The sequence below is a fragment of the Choristoneura fumiferana genome, chromosome 10, assembly GCF_025370935.1.
Source record: "Choristoneura fumiferana chromosome 10, NRCan_CFum_1, whole genome shotgun sequence".
In the NCBI taxonomy this organism is placed as follows: domain Eukaryota; kingdom Metazoa; phylum Arthropoda; class Insecta; order Lepidoptera; family Tortricidae; genus Choristoneura; species Choristoneura fumiferana.
Genome location: NC_133481.1, coordinates 3,394,006 through 3,408,578, shown reverse-complemented (window position 1 = coordinate 3,408,578; position 14,573 = coordinate 3,394,006). Strand labels below are relative to the sequence as shown.

Here is a 14,573-nt window from a genome sequence, read left to right as displayed (position 1 = left end):
CATTATATCGGAGAGGCAGAAGATTTAACGTCATTATCACCATCGTACGTGCTTATCATCATTTGCTGCGGTGGGAAGTGACCTGCATCCACCATGAACCTGCGGCTTTAACCAGGTCATCCGTCTTGCCGATTCACACGATTCGTACGGTGAGTAGGAGATCCAGAGGCCCAACTTCCCTCCTCCCTTCCCCCCTTCCCTTTTTAGGCCGGCAACGCACCCGCAGTCCTAATAATGCTGTAGGTGTCCATGGGCGGCGGTGATCAATTACCATCAGGTGACCCGCATGCTCGTTTTCCAGCTTTTTGACATAAAAAATTAGTTAAGTTCTGGAATTTAATTTGATCTGTCAAACTAATTAATTCGCCTTGACCGGGTTTATGTCTATACCATACAAAATGTTTACTCAAAATTCAGTTTAGTATTTTAAAGAACCAAATTCGCGGTACTACGCAGCGATATAACATAATCCTTTATTTGTTTTCTAACATCGGTTTTAGATTGGGGATGTCGGTAACGTTGTCGATTTTATCGCTGATCCGACCCTTTCCCATCCCACGGGCTTCAGAAGGTCGAAAGAGTATACAAACGACATATTGGGCACTACTTTAAAAAAACAATTGACGGAACCAATGCAACTCTTCCTCAAAATTATTTGATCTGTAATTGATTAATTATTCTTGAAAATAAATGGCGAATTTCAGTACAAAATGAAGGTAAGTAATAATTTAGACTAAGCAAATTAAAACATGTTTTTTGTAATAATCTCACAATGTTTTTCCATAATGGGATGCTTCCCACTTAGAAAATTGTTGCTGGACATGTCCGAGATGAGTCCTCTGAGTTTTTCGAAATTCATGTACATTTGAAATTTACCACAAGCTTAACGGTGAAGGAAAACATCGTGAGGAAACCTGCACGTACCTGCGAAGCAATTCAATGGTGTGTGTGAAGTTCCCAATCCGCACTGGGCCCGCGTGGGAACTACTGCCCAAGCTCTCTCATCTGAGAGGAGGCCTGTGCCCAGCAGTGGGACGTATATAGGCTGCGATGATGATGATGATGATGTCCGAGATGTAGAGGAATTGAGAACAAAACAGGGACAGTGTTCAATAATTCAAGCTCGCATCATAACACAAACATCTATTACTAAAATTAGGTAAGTTAAAGTCTATACAAATTGCTTTGTTAATGACAGATTCATATGAGTATGACAGATGACAGAGCCTAGATTATTTCTTCTTTTAGCCACTATGAGCGCTGCGATAGATTTCATTGCCCCCACCTAGTACTTCGCACCCTCCCAATAGTATCCGGAGAAAAATAAGTAACGCACATGAATTATTACGAGGAATAAATTATTCTCTACTAATTGTAAACAATTGTTAAAAAATTACGTAATCTAACAACGGGTACATTAAAAATATAATACCAATACCAATTAAACTAATAACAATAATATTAAAAGTCGTTGGTTGGCGGTTAGGCATAGACTAATTTATTTTTCTTAATACAAAGACAATAGACATATCTTAGACATATACATAGTTTCACCTAGTAGGATAATAGATGGCGCTACGTTGATTAAATTAACATGTATTTTGATAACTTTCCAACAAATAACTTATCTTGGATTAAAAATAATGAATAATAATTCACCAAATCACAACGCTATAATGCCACTATGAAATCATGCGCATCCTTTGGTTTTACTAGCCAGAAGGTGTCATACCAACCCGACCACCGGGAATACAACTAACCAACCGAAAATACATTAAGCAAATCATAGGAGATGCGGGCTTAAATCCGGTCCAGCAATCCAAAAAACTTTATCATTTTTAAAGAAAGAAAATATAAAAAAATATTAAAGTGGGACATCATTAAGTAAGTGTTGGTTCAATTTTGTTAGTCAAGTTGGTATGACGCTTCGAAGCCAGAAAGTATAGGAAGCGCGAGTTCAAATCCAGTCCAGCAATTAGAAAACTTTTCGGTTAAAAAAAAAACAAATTTTGACTTCTTTAAACTTAGTTTTTTTTTCGGATTAGCGAAAAAAAATATACTAAGCTTTCGAACCCACGTAAATTCCCAGATTTTATTTACTAAGAGTAATCACTTAGTAAATAAAATATGGGAATTTACTGAGTCGTGAATGATCAGTCACGACTTTGTGTTATTTTTGTAAAGAAAAATAAAATATTACAAAAACCAACACAAACATCATTTAATTTTGACGCGCTCAATTCCGAATGTTGTGGCATCATCCAAGCCCAAGTAATTTGATACAAATTTGGGAGTCCCATACAGATAGACATCAAAGTTGTGCCTTAACAGTAATAGGGTCAAGCTTCAAGAGCTCGCTCCGTGAAGAGTTCGTTATATTGATTTTATTAAACAGCTGTTTCCCGCAACTTTGTCTGCAGACCGCGTGTACTTTGCAGATTCTGACAATAAAAAACCTAAGTTAATCTAGAATAGTTTAGCTTCTTCTTAATAGTTAGTTTAGTGCTTCTATGTACAGATTAACTGCTGTATAAAAACCATAAAACCAGACAGTTAATCTCTTCGTTAATGTAGTTTAAGTAAATATAGAAGAAAAACTAGTGGTAATAGAATGTAATTTTTTGTTTTATATGGATCAAAACTATTTGTTCAAACGAAATAGGATATTATTGGAACCATGTAGTTATCTCAATGAAAACAATTAATTGATTGTATAAAAACATATTCCATACATATCTCCATACAGGTATATATTAATGAAATACCTATCACTCAAAATCACACAATAAGGTTAACGTAAAGTTTCCTCTGGCAAATGTGTGCAAAAACAGGAAAAAAGGCTTTTTATTAAAACACCAATAATAACCTAATTTCGTTTATTATACAGGTACTTAGTGTAAGTAAAAAATGCAAAATGCACAGTCATTTGTTTTCATTGACAAATTTTATGATCAATAATAAGAGTCAGTCCTTAATATTATCTCTTAGTGGATGGCGTTGGACCATGTATTTTTGATCATATCTGCCGCTTTTTCACCGATCATCATAGCAGGAGCATTCGTATGCGCGGCTGTAGGTCGCGGAATCACGCTAGAGTCCACAACCCTTAAGCCTTCTATTCCATACACTCTTAGCTCTGGGTCGACAACTGCATCTGGGTCGTTGGGAGGTCCCATCCGACAAGTCGCGATCTGATGGTGGAGCGTTATCAGCAACGTCCTGATCGCACAGTCCCAGTAAGCGTCAGAACCTGGTGCTTCTGTTCTGCATTGTTTATACTCTGCTAAATGCAACTGAGCACCGTATTTTCTGAATGCATCAGACTCACCTAACTTCACTATAAATCTCACAGCTTCTCTCAGTGTTGCTAAATCCCTTGGATCAGTCAAGTAATTGCCATATAACTTTGGATGTGAAAATGGATTGGTGTCGCGGAGTTCCAGGTATCCTTTAGATCTGGGTTGCAGGAGCATTGGCACTGCTGACCATGTATCGACTCCGTCTAAAGAACCAAAAGCCCCGTAGTATGTCTCGTCAGATATTTTCCAACCTCTTCTAACGATGGCACCTGAGTCCAAAGCAATAGAGCCCGCCATAGATATTAATTCGATATCAGGCACTAGTTCAGGGTCGTCCGATTGGGAAGTTTTGATATATCCCACGCCTTCAATTGATCCTACGCTCGACATCAAACCCTCGCCGTAGTGTAGCCATTCGATCAAATTTTGTACGGTAGCAACTTTGCTTAAAAGAAGGCTAGCGTTAGTGGTGCTTAGTCTAAATATGACTCCAGGGAATGCTATATGATCGTACAATGTTCTTCCCACTGGCAAGTTCTTGATGACTGGTATTCCAAGAGACTGCAGGTGATCCTGCGGGCCAACTCCAGATAGCATCAGAAGCTGTGGCGATGCTATTGGTCCTGCTGATAGAATGACTTCCCTACGGCATCGTGCTGTATATTTTTTTCCATTCCTTGTGTACTCTACAGCATAGGCTCTCTTAGTATTAGGCTCTATAATAACTTTCGTGACTCTAGCTCCAGTTAAAATGTGAAGGTTTTTCCTACGTTTGTGAGGGTGAAGAAAAGCTTTAGCGCTACTTATTCGGTGTCCATTGCCAGTGGTAGTTTGAATGTAGCCGAAACCGAAGCCATCTGGTGCATTGTAGTCAACAGTGGGTATGCCCATCAGTCTGCCAGCAGCAAGGAAAGCCTCCACCAGTCCGGTCCTGAAAATATTTAACGCAGGTTTATAATTATGTAGCGAAGATGTAGAGCAAGTAATCTAGTGACAGGTAATAGACAGGTATGTTTAATAAATGTGTATTTAAAGCAATACACATAGTGAATTGTTTTTCATTCTAAATTATGAATACTGATTCTTAACATATGCTCGCTGCTACTCCTTGTGTCTTCTGGAGATTGAAGAAAAATGTTAATGATTTTATTTATAAACTTAAGCTTGAAAATCTCATAGTTTGTTAAAGCAAGTTGTCAATGAAGTACGTACATCAACCCAAACTTGCATTTAGCACGATATTGGGGCACAAAGAAACAGTATTAGTACCTAAACGACACATTTTCGACAGGTAGTTCACCATCATGTCCATGGTACGGGGCGTCTTTCGGAAGTCTCTTCAAATTAGCTTTTTCTGATTTCATGTAGTAACGCAGCACATCATCGTAGGACCTGGAATCAAAGGATAGGAAACTGTTAGCTACTTGTACGTAATCGTGGAAATATTTTTTAAAGTTGATCTCCCACTGCTGAGGATCGTGATAGTCTGGAGCAATTCTTTTAATATCGGTCCTCAACTTCTCTCTATCGGTTGCGCTAAGAAGAACATTGCCCTGAAGGATATCTAGATGACTGAATTCCAAAAATTAGATATTTAAAGGTAAGTATATAAGTACCGGAACCAGTTTAGCGGTATACGGAACCAGGGCTTGAATCTGGTAGATATTATACCGGGAATTAAACCGGTATCTACTTATGACATACCGATATTAAACCCTGGATTCATTTAGTCTCATTATTGTGTCTAAAATAATCATCATGTTGTGGTATTGAGGTGCCACTATTGGCACATGCAAAAAATCAACATTTTCGAATGGGTTAGCCGGGAGCCCCGTGGTGTAGTTTGGTACCTCACTTGGCGCGTACAGCCGGAAGATCCGGGTTCAAACCTCATCCACCGCAACCCGAAAACTTTATCATTTTTAAGAAGCTCTTAATTTAGGTAATAAGTAAGCACACGATAAGCCCTCCAATTGGTTACCATCTCTCTGTGCACTTATTTCCTGTATCGTTTATAATTGTGGTGTGATGTATTTTATACCACATAAAAAGTCAATAGAGAGATCATAATAAAGAGGCATTGTCAACAGAAGTTATTTAATTGGGATTTGACCCCTGCAGTGTCCCGTCACAAAGGTAGTTATAAAGCAGGTCTACACTCTAAAGCAAATTGACAGTTTGAAATGTTACTGTCCTGCTTTTAATAGCAAAGAGTGACAAAGATAGAACTTTAATCACATGATGCGCAGCCGGCTTTGATTGTCACATTGTAATGCCACAGATTATGTTATGTACGACCTGAATTTTTCTAGGCAGTGGAACGTGGCTGTCTCACTGTGACGTCATCCAGCGTATTTCGTAAAAAAAATATAAAATATTAAATACTCATCCAAATTCAAAATCGATGAAAACGGTATCTTAAAATAACCTACTCTTTCCAAAAATAAAATAAAAACTATGGGTTATATTTTTGGTGCATCCCAATTAGGCAGTGTACATGAATGTCATGGAAATTTTTTATTTGATTTAATGTAATAATAATATATATCTATGTATATACTTATGTTTTCTGCACTGCTTACTGTGTTGGTGTGCAATAAAGAATTATTGTATTGTATACCTTATCTGTTTACTACCATAGTCTCATAAGAATATTGTATACACTAACAATACTTGGATCTACTCAGTTATCCGAAAATATATTTTTTGACTGTATTGTACTGACGTGTTCGTGTAAAAGTAATAAGTCCTCACCATCCATAGTTTCCGTCAGCTGCGATCCGGTCCCAGTCTTGCGGGCGGCCACGGGTGTAGAGCATGTAGTTGATGACACTAGTGCCACCTACCGCCTTGCCACGCGGCCAATAACAACGCTGGTCATCGCTTCCTGAAACAAGTCATTAATTTTTTTATAAGTCGCCTTTTGTTGGGCCTTTGACCAGTCTATGGGAGTCCAAGGTCTCTCTGGACTCCCTACTCGTTCTGTCTCCACTTATGTCTGGAAAACAAACCTGTGAAAATTTTAATGATGTGTGTGGAGTTCTCAATCCACACTGAAACCTCGTGGGAACTAATGTGCCTTGCAGATGGACGAATATAAACCGAGATGATGATGAACCACTTATGGCGGGCATGTTCTGTACACTTAACAGACAAAACCCTCGGTGAGCCGCAGATCACATCATATAGTCGTGTCTTAGGCGCTGCTGTTTACATTTTAGTTTCAATTGACGTCTAAGTAAGGTCTTTAACATCATAATCTCATCTTATATACGTCTCACTGCTGAGCACAGGGCTCCTCTCCAAATGAGAGAATGAGAGCTCTTGGGCTCTAGTTCCTATGCGGGTTCAGTATGGATTGGTAACTTCACACACACCATTAAATTGCTTCACAGTTTTGTAAAGGTTTGCTCACGATATTTTCCTTCACCGTAAAGCTCGTGGTAAATTTCAAAATTTCGGATATGAATTTCGAAATCTCAGAGGTGTGAGCCTGAATTTGAACTCACGGTCCTCTGCTTAACACTAGACTTATATGGCTATGTCTTTAACAAGTGACGAGACGATCAATTTGACTAAAAACTTTCTACGAAAGTCGAAGAAAACTTCAAGTTTCTAGGTAATTCAGTGCAAAATGTAACTTATATCTTGAACTGCGTTTTAGTTGACGTTTAATTTTGAGCACGCGTCAGTCTTCGTTATTAAAATTCATAAAAGCGTCCGGGTTTTACGACAGAATAAAGATTAAAGATCCTACCTAGATACTGTGCGAGTGGCATTAAACGTACATTTGCTATGTGAAATAACAATCTAGTCTTATTGAGCGTTCAGTTATAGCCCCGACAGAGTTTTCTCGGCGGCATTTTGTCTCTAGTAAATTTTCCACTTAGCTCACGTTAGCTGAGATTTTTTTTCTAGAGATGAAATAAATAATTATTAAACATCCAATACTCGAGAGCAAACATTTGTGTACCTCATATGCACCGTGTTATTTTTGATTTAAGTTAATTTGAATAGGACAATCTACTACAGTTCAAATGAAGTTCATTTCTCTAAGACACTAGTGGATAAACTCTTACTGTTTAAAAGAAAATAAAGAGTTAAAATAATTTTAGCAGTGAAAGAGCGTAACGGTCCATAACTAATCCGTTTTTAATTCACAGATATTTAGCAAAAGAAAATTAAACATCTGGATTTTTTGATGTCTCTCTTATGTCTTACGTCAAAGTTACATGTCAAGTTTGTTTACTTTACAATTTAACTAATAATAATGACTGCATGAAAAAAATATTTTTACTGTCAAAAACATTTTTTTTTTCAATTTGACGAAAAAGTTAATTAAAGAACTAAAATAATTTCCTTGCTCACCCGCGACCTTACGATAGCTAAGCTTATGCAAAATATGCGTGTTCATGCAGTTCCTCCACCTCCACACTGTAAGAACACACACAAATCACACAAACCCATCTATCACCACCACCACACTACACTGACGCGTTTCGAACTCAAACAGAGCTCATCTTCAGAGTGACACAACCGTACACCATGCTACCAGTTGTTAGACTAACGAACCACAACCACCGTTTTAACTTGTCACTGTAACTCCCCAAGTACCCACACGTTTTATGAAACAAAACAAAACTACCCACAAATTATTAATAAATTTTTTTAACCGTCCTTCAAAACTACCTTGATTTTTTATTTATTTACTGTCTAGGCATGTTTTATTAACTACCATTGCTGAAATTAGATCCAAGCCGTAGCAAGGGAGATGAAACTAAATTTACCTGCTCATTAATAATAGACCCCATACTGTTGCATCTAATTATCTCCATGCATTCTAAAACATCGAGACGAAACCCCTTGCCACAATAATGTAACACTTCATACGAATCGGAGTCCGATAAAGAATGATTTAGTTCCAACAAATGTTTCATTGATATGGACCTCCGCAAAGTAACGCCTGATTCAATAAATTATTTAAGAAAAAGTTAATTGTCAGGTAGTTCATATCAATGAACTGAGCCGCGTCTGCCGAAGTTAGTGGAAATAAAAAAACACGGTGTATAATCCGGATCCGAATCCGGGACTTCAAGCTTTCTAACCACCTATATGGACGTCGTAAACTTTGGCCTATCCTTCCGCCTTACCCATGCAAACTCCAGGCTGCTTCTCCATCTGGTACGGCCACGCGTAATCAGTTAGTGTCCACTGCGCTGTCAGCATAGGCACGTCGGTCAGCAGGGACTCCGGCTGGCCAGCTTCTAGCACCAGCACCATCGCCCGGGGCTTGTCTTCCGTCAGACGCCCGGCCAGCACCGAGCCTGCTGAGCCGGCACCCACGATAATGTAGTCGTATTCGTCCAGTGGTTTGCTGTATCCTGGAAAATCAGACATTCTTTTGAAATTCGATCCAGATTTTATAAGTTGTTAAAAAGCACTCCGTTCGGTTGTCGATGCGATTGTTTATTTCTAATAATTTATTGCTGGAGGTAATTTCCATAAATGGGTTCATTGCCAAATTCGAGTCTTTTCAGTAGACCAAAATATGAATGACGTCACATTAGGATATGGACGGAAAAGAAGAAAATTCTCAATTCAGTAGTTTTTTTTAATGTTTATTAATAACTTCCATACTAGCCGTGGTGGCCTAGTGGTTTGACCTATCGCCTCTCAAGCAGAGGGTCGTGGGTTCGAATCCCGGCTCGCACCTCTGAGTTTTTCGAAATTCATGTGCGGAATTACATTTGAAATTTACCACGAGCTTTGCGGTGAAGGAAAACATCGTGAGGAAACCTGCACAAACCTGCGAAGCGATTCAATGGTGCGTGCGAAGTTCCCAATCCGCACTGGGCCCGCGTGGGAACTATGGCCCAAGCCCTCTTGTTCTGAGAGGAGGCCTGTGCCCAGCAGTGGGACGTATATAGGCTGGGATGATGATGAATAACTTCCATAAATTTGTGAATGTGTTTTTTAATAAAAAATATGGGAATGTAATAGATGACTGCACCTGCCTGATGATGACTGGGCCTGCGTGGGAACTACTGCCCAAGCCCTCTCATTACGAGAGGAGGCCTGTGCCCTGCAGTGGGACGTATATAGGCTGGGATGATGATGATGATGAATAGATGACTGACGACAGATAATGCCGCAGACATAAAATTTGCCATAGAAGTGCACGAAGAACAGTTTTTTTTAAATTCTCACGAAATAGAGAGTTAGCAAATTTTTTATTCTCCCTCGAATACGAAGCAGCGGTAAAACAAGTACCTATTGAATAACAAAATACCAAGATAATTTCGAATCAGGAAATCATTAACTATTTTGTTTATTCTTCTCAATTTAAAACTTTAAAAATACTACAAGGAATGTTGTTTTCAACTATTTAAATAACAACTTTCCCAAACTTTTGCGGTTTTCACACAGATTTATATCGTATAGTACGAACGGGACTTAATTGCCAATAATGTGAATATAAATGCGAAAGTGTGTTTGTTTTTTTGTTCTACTTTTAGCTTTTAACCTGCATGTTATTCGTGAACAAGAAAAATATTATCATTAGGAACAGTAAAGATAAACAAACTGACCTGCTCTCGTCGGAACGTTGAGAAAAAATAAAACCGACGAGATCCAATTTCTAGTTGGTATGAATTAGATCTGATACTGTTTCCTATAAAATTTCAGTGGTCCCATTAAGGTGAGCGCAAATTGACCTGCCGTACCGTTTTTTTACATTTATAGTATTTCCAAAGCAATTCTGTTTATTTTGTTAGGATAGGGATTAAAAAAGTTTTTGTTGACTGTCACCCAAACTACATTTGCGTACCAAATTTCAAGTCGATGACATTAACCGTTGAAGAGTTAAGTCCTGTAGAGACGATTCTAGCCAGACTACCAGGATGTCACTACCAGATTATTGTATTGTCACGCAATTTACATAATTATACCAAATTTCAAGTCAATCCAACTACTGAAAGTTGGTCGAATTTAACTTGCAAGATTTGATTACAGACAGACAGGCAACGGGACAGGTGAAACTAAATAAAAACTTGTAAAATAAAGAAACATTATTGCCTGCCCAAACTCGTCGTACAACAAAAGTTAGATACATAGTAGCCTAGTAGAGAACAGACAAAAAACAAAAGACAGAGTAAAAGTAAACAGTGAAGTGGAATCCTAACAAAAGTTTGCAGTAAAAACTTACCAAATATAAAGTGTAGGCTTAATAATAATACGGAAGGGGTACCACAAACTCTGTATATGCAAAAGTTTCCATCGAAAAGTGTTCAAATAGGCCACGCTACAATAGCAAGGTGGTAAATTAAAAAAAAAGCTTTATGCTTTAGCGATGAACACAGTAAAATAACTTAGTAAAAATGTTTTTTTTTATGGTATAGGGGGAAAACGAGCAGGCGGATCGCCTGATGGTAAGCGATTACCGTCGCCCATGGACACCTGCAACACCAGAAGAGTCACAAGTGCGTTGCCGGCCTTTAAGGTAGGAGTACGCTCTTTTCTTGAAAACTTGAAGGTGTTTCTAATAGATCATGAAAATTAAATCGCCGTCCATGCTTTCTAACATCACTTAAATTACATTAGGATTATAATTAATAAATTATCTCAGACATTCAGTCTACTTTACCGCCAATCAGAGGCCGTATCGCCTAACGTTTCTGATGCTCGCGATCGACATCAAATGACAGTTTTTTTTATCCGAAATCTGTCATTTGATTGCGATCGCGAGCGTCAGAACCGTTAGACAATACGGCCTTTGGAAAGATTTTGAACGGTTATTTAAAAAAAGCTTAAGCTTAAAGCTTTTGCAGCTTTTCCCCTATAAGTTTGTCATCCTTTCCTCCACTATTCATAGTACCAAGTCTCGAATGACATGATTTGAATGTAGTCAAATCTCATGAACAGCTAGAGATGAGTCATTTTGGTTAAAATCTGGCTTATTGTTGCATTTAATATTCGATTTGGCTGTTGCATGATGCTGCTTAACGCAACCTCAAGAAAACTACTTCATCTTTGTCTGATACGTCATCATTAGTATTTCGCTCCCTTTCTGTCTCATGACATAATTTATCTCGTATCGTTGGCTTTGCTTTGTGATGTAACAGCACAAGTCATATAGAATTCCACTACATATACCGTTAGCAGGCTTTAAGCAATAAATTAACCTTAATCCAAACCTTACCTTTAGGCAGCGGATAGCTGTCTCTCAAAAAGTCAAATGGATCCTTGCTCTGAGGTTGATAATTTGTCCCAATCGACTGCATCATGACATCCATCATTTTATTCTGTGGATAAGACCATGTAAGGAACCTCCCTGATTTACTTCTGGGTTCCTTTGCTTCTTCGTCTTTCTCATCTCCCTTTGGCCATATGATTTCAACTGGTTGGTTTGGATCTATGTAATGTTGGTGGTCTTCATCTTTCACTATGGCTACATCGTCATGTGCATTTTGTGCGTTCGTTTGAATTAATGTAGCTATTGTTAGGATAAATAAAGCAGTCTTTTTGAGATCTCTCATTGTGCCTGAAACAAAATGTTTACGTTTAATTTGTGTTTAAAGCAAATCAAACACTTTTTGAAGCAGTAACTACGGTGCGAAGTAAGAATAATTTCAAGTGCGATGTAAGAAGGTTTGTACTTCCACTTGCATTAAAAGCTTCTGCTACTTTTGTACATTGCACTTTGTTTTTTTAACAGGCTCTTTGTTGTGTGTGGCAACAAATTATTACAATACGCTGGTTTTAAAACCAAGTGTGATTCAAGATTATTCATGTTAGGTGAGTAATTAAGTACATGCCCGTTTTCCAACATTCCTTTGCTATAATGGGCCGGGCTTTGTCTTCCGCAACCCATTGAGGGACAAAGACTACACACAAGTACTAAGTTGGACTGAATAATTAAGATCCAAGGGCAAAAGCACAGTTTATTTTAGTCTCTTTGCCGACTATACTTGCCTGACTTCTTAATTAAGTATTTAAGTATATATATTTTAATGAATTTTAATTAACCAATGCCGACTACAGGATTCAAAGCTATGCAACATTCTTTACCAGTCATGCGGTTAGGGTCAAAATGAAATAAGTCCGTAGAACGAACGACTACAATAAAATCCTACTAATATTATTAATGTGAGGGTTTGTGTGTGTACTACTTGTTATTCTGGATGGAATGGCTGGATGAAATTTGATGGGTAGAAAAAATCTAGAATAATACAGGAAACTTTTTATCGCGATATTTATACGAGATTGGGATAAAATCTTGAAATCTCAACCGCTGGGTGTAGAGTCTCGTATGGCACGGTTTTTTTAAGTGCAACATCAACCACGACATAATTTTAGGGCATTCCCGTGAGTATTTAGTAAAATCCCAGATTTTAAATTCAACTGCTGGATAGGTTTACGCGTGTGAAGCCGCGGCTAAAAACTAGTTAAATATATTTAATACCTTTCAATGTTCTGACTTTGATATATATTTTTTTAATTATCGACACCGGAAGTAGCCTTGGTAGCCAATCGGCGAACGGCGAAAGGCCAAACAAGAGGTCGAAAGTAACACTCTTTCGGGCAGTTGGGTAAAAAATATGCACTTTTGAAATAGAGCGATCTGCACTATCACCAATTATCATCATCATCAAATCAGCCCTATCATGCAGGCCGGTTCCAACCGAAGAATCTGGAGGCCTATATGGAGCAGACCTAAGTCCAGCAGTGGACGTCTACAGCTATTGGTTACGGAAATATAGAATATCTAATTTTAAGTATTTTCATCAAATATCAACCATATCCTTTGTAAGAAAAATTCAAAGGCTTAAGCATAAGTACTTGTAAACTAATTTCAATGAGCAAAAAAATTAAATACTCAAATGAGGGCTCCTACTTCCTAGTCATCAAAATTTTAATTTTTTTACTTTTTTATGTTCTAACTAATTCATTTAAATTGTGGCATAGTTTAAATTATTGTAACTACTCGTAATGTATAAAATTAGACGAAAAATAAGGGATGATTGTGCGCACTTAGAGTTTAAATATTAAATCCCTAAACCTAGGTTAGGATTGTTACACAGTTTCATACAGATAAAACTGGTCCTGCGTTTGCAGTTAATTCTGGGTTTTAAATCCAAATAATATATCGAAAAGGATAAGGATAATAGGGATATATCCTTAGATAAATAAAAAACAATTTCCGAATATGCATATATATGCATTTATGAAATGAAATGAAACGAAATATTTTTTATTCACAATGACCATATGGTTAGATTAGTTGTTATAATATTATACGTGGTATATTGCTTCCCATGACATGTTCAGCCAAGTTAGGCATGTGAAAATCTGAGGTCGGTGATTTAGTCCAGTCACAAGTAGGGTCTTTTGACTTAGTTAGTAATTATTACCTAATAAAATTGTGTTCGAGGCATTCAATAAATTAATATAATGTCATCGCAAGCATATTAAGATAAAATGTATTAATGTCATAATTATTCTGAATATAATATTTAAAAAAAAATCATGGATTGTGTTAAATAAATTTCTCTAATAATAAAATATAACACAACAAATGTCACTAAAATAAACAAATCCGAACTATTTACATTATTCTGTATCATGCATCTCTTCAAATTTGTGGTTTAAAAATTCCTTAATACTGTATTTACATGCATTATGTGCTTTAGAATGACTTCACATTGGCTATTTTATTTCTGGTGTAATCATTATTGTTAAATAAGACAAGGTTTATAAAAGAAAGCGTCTGTTAAAAATAATCAATGGCATATGGTACTTGTGTAAATTAGTTAAATAAAGACTTACCAAATTATCAGAATAAACAATTAAAACATCCACTTCCTATTAATAAGCTTAACGTATATTGCTTCAAATGTATAAAAAATGTATTTTATTTGTTGCTAATCAGCCGCGACCGACCGTTGTGTGCACAACTTGCGACTGCGCAGCTGCCTTGACCGCGCACTTGAGTTTACCGCTACTTCGACACACATCCCGATCAAGGACTACCAGGGGGTTACTCCGAAATTCGAAGTTTGTATCGTACGGTGTCCCTTTCACTCTCATATGAAATATTATTAGCAAGAGCAGGACGACAAGATACGAAGTTCGAACTTCTAGAATAAGGCCCGCGTCGCCCAGTCGCCCTATATTCGTTCGCGGCAGCCATTGAGTCTCACAAGGATAAGTCTGACAGGACTTTTTACTAAATTCTTATTTATGAATTCTCAGTCATCGCGGTTTTTTATTTACGTC

At 37.5% G+C, this 14,573-nt stretch overlaps 1 protein-coding gene across 1 annotated transcript; it reads right to left on the bottom strand.

Moving 5' to 3' along the window:
• Nucleotides 1-2,859: 2,859 nt before the first annotated feature.
• LOC141431840 (glucose dehydrogenase [FAD, quinone]-like) lies at nucleotides 2,860-14,274 on the bottom strand. The gene is made up of 6 exons (XM_074093063.1): nucleotides 14,124-14,274; nucleotides 11,497-11,838; nucleotides 8,450-8,680; nucleotides 6,054-6,186; nucleotides 4,569-4,691; nucleotides 2,860-4,230 (listed from the first exon to the last, which is right to left on the bottom strand). Exons 2-6 carry the CDS (start codon nucleotides 11,831-11,833, stop codon nucleotides 2,985-2,987), a joined length of 2,070 nt encoding a protein of 689 aa, XP_073949164.1. The 5' UTR covers nucleotides 11,834-11,838; nucleotides 14,124-14,274; the 3' UTR covers nucleotides 2,860-2,984.
• Between the last annotated feature and the right edge of the window lie 299 nt (nucleotides 14,275-14,573).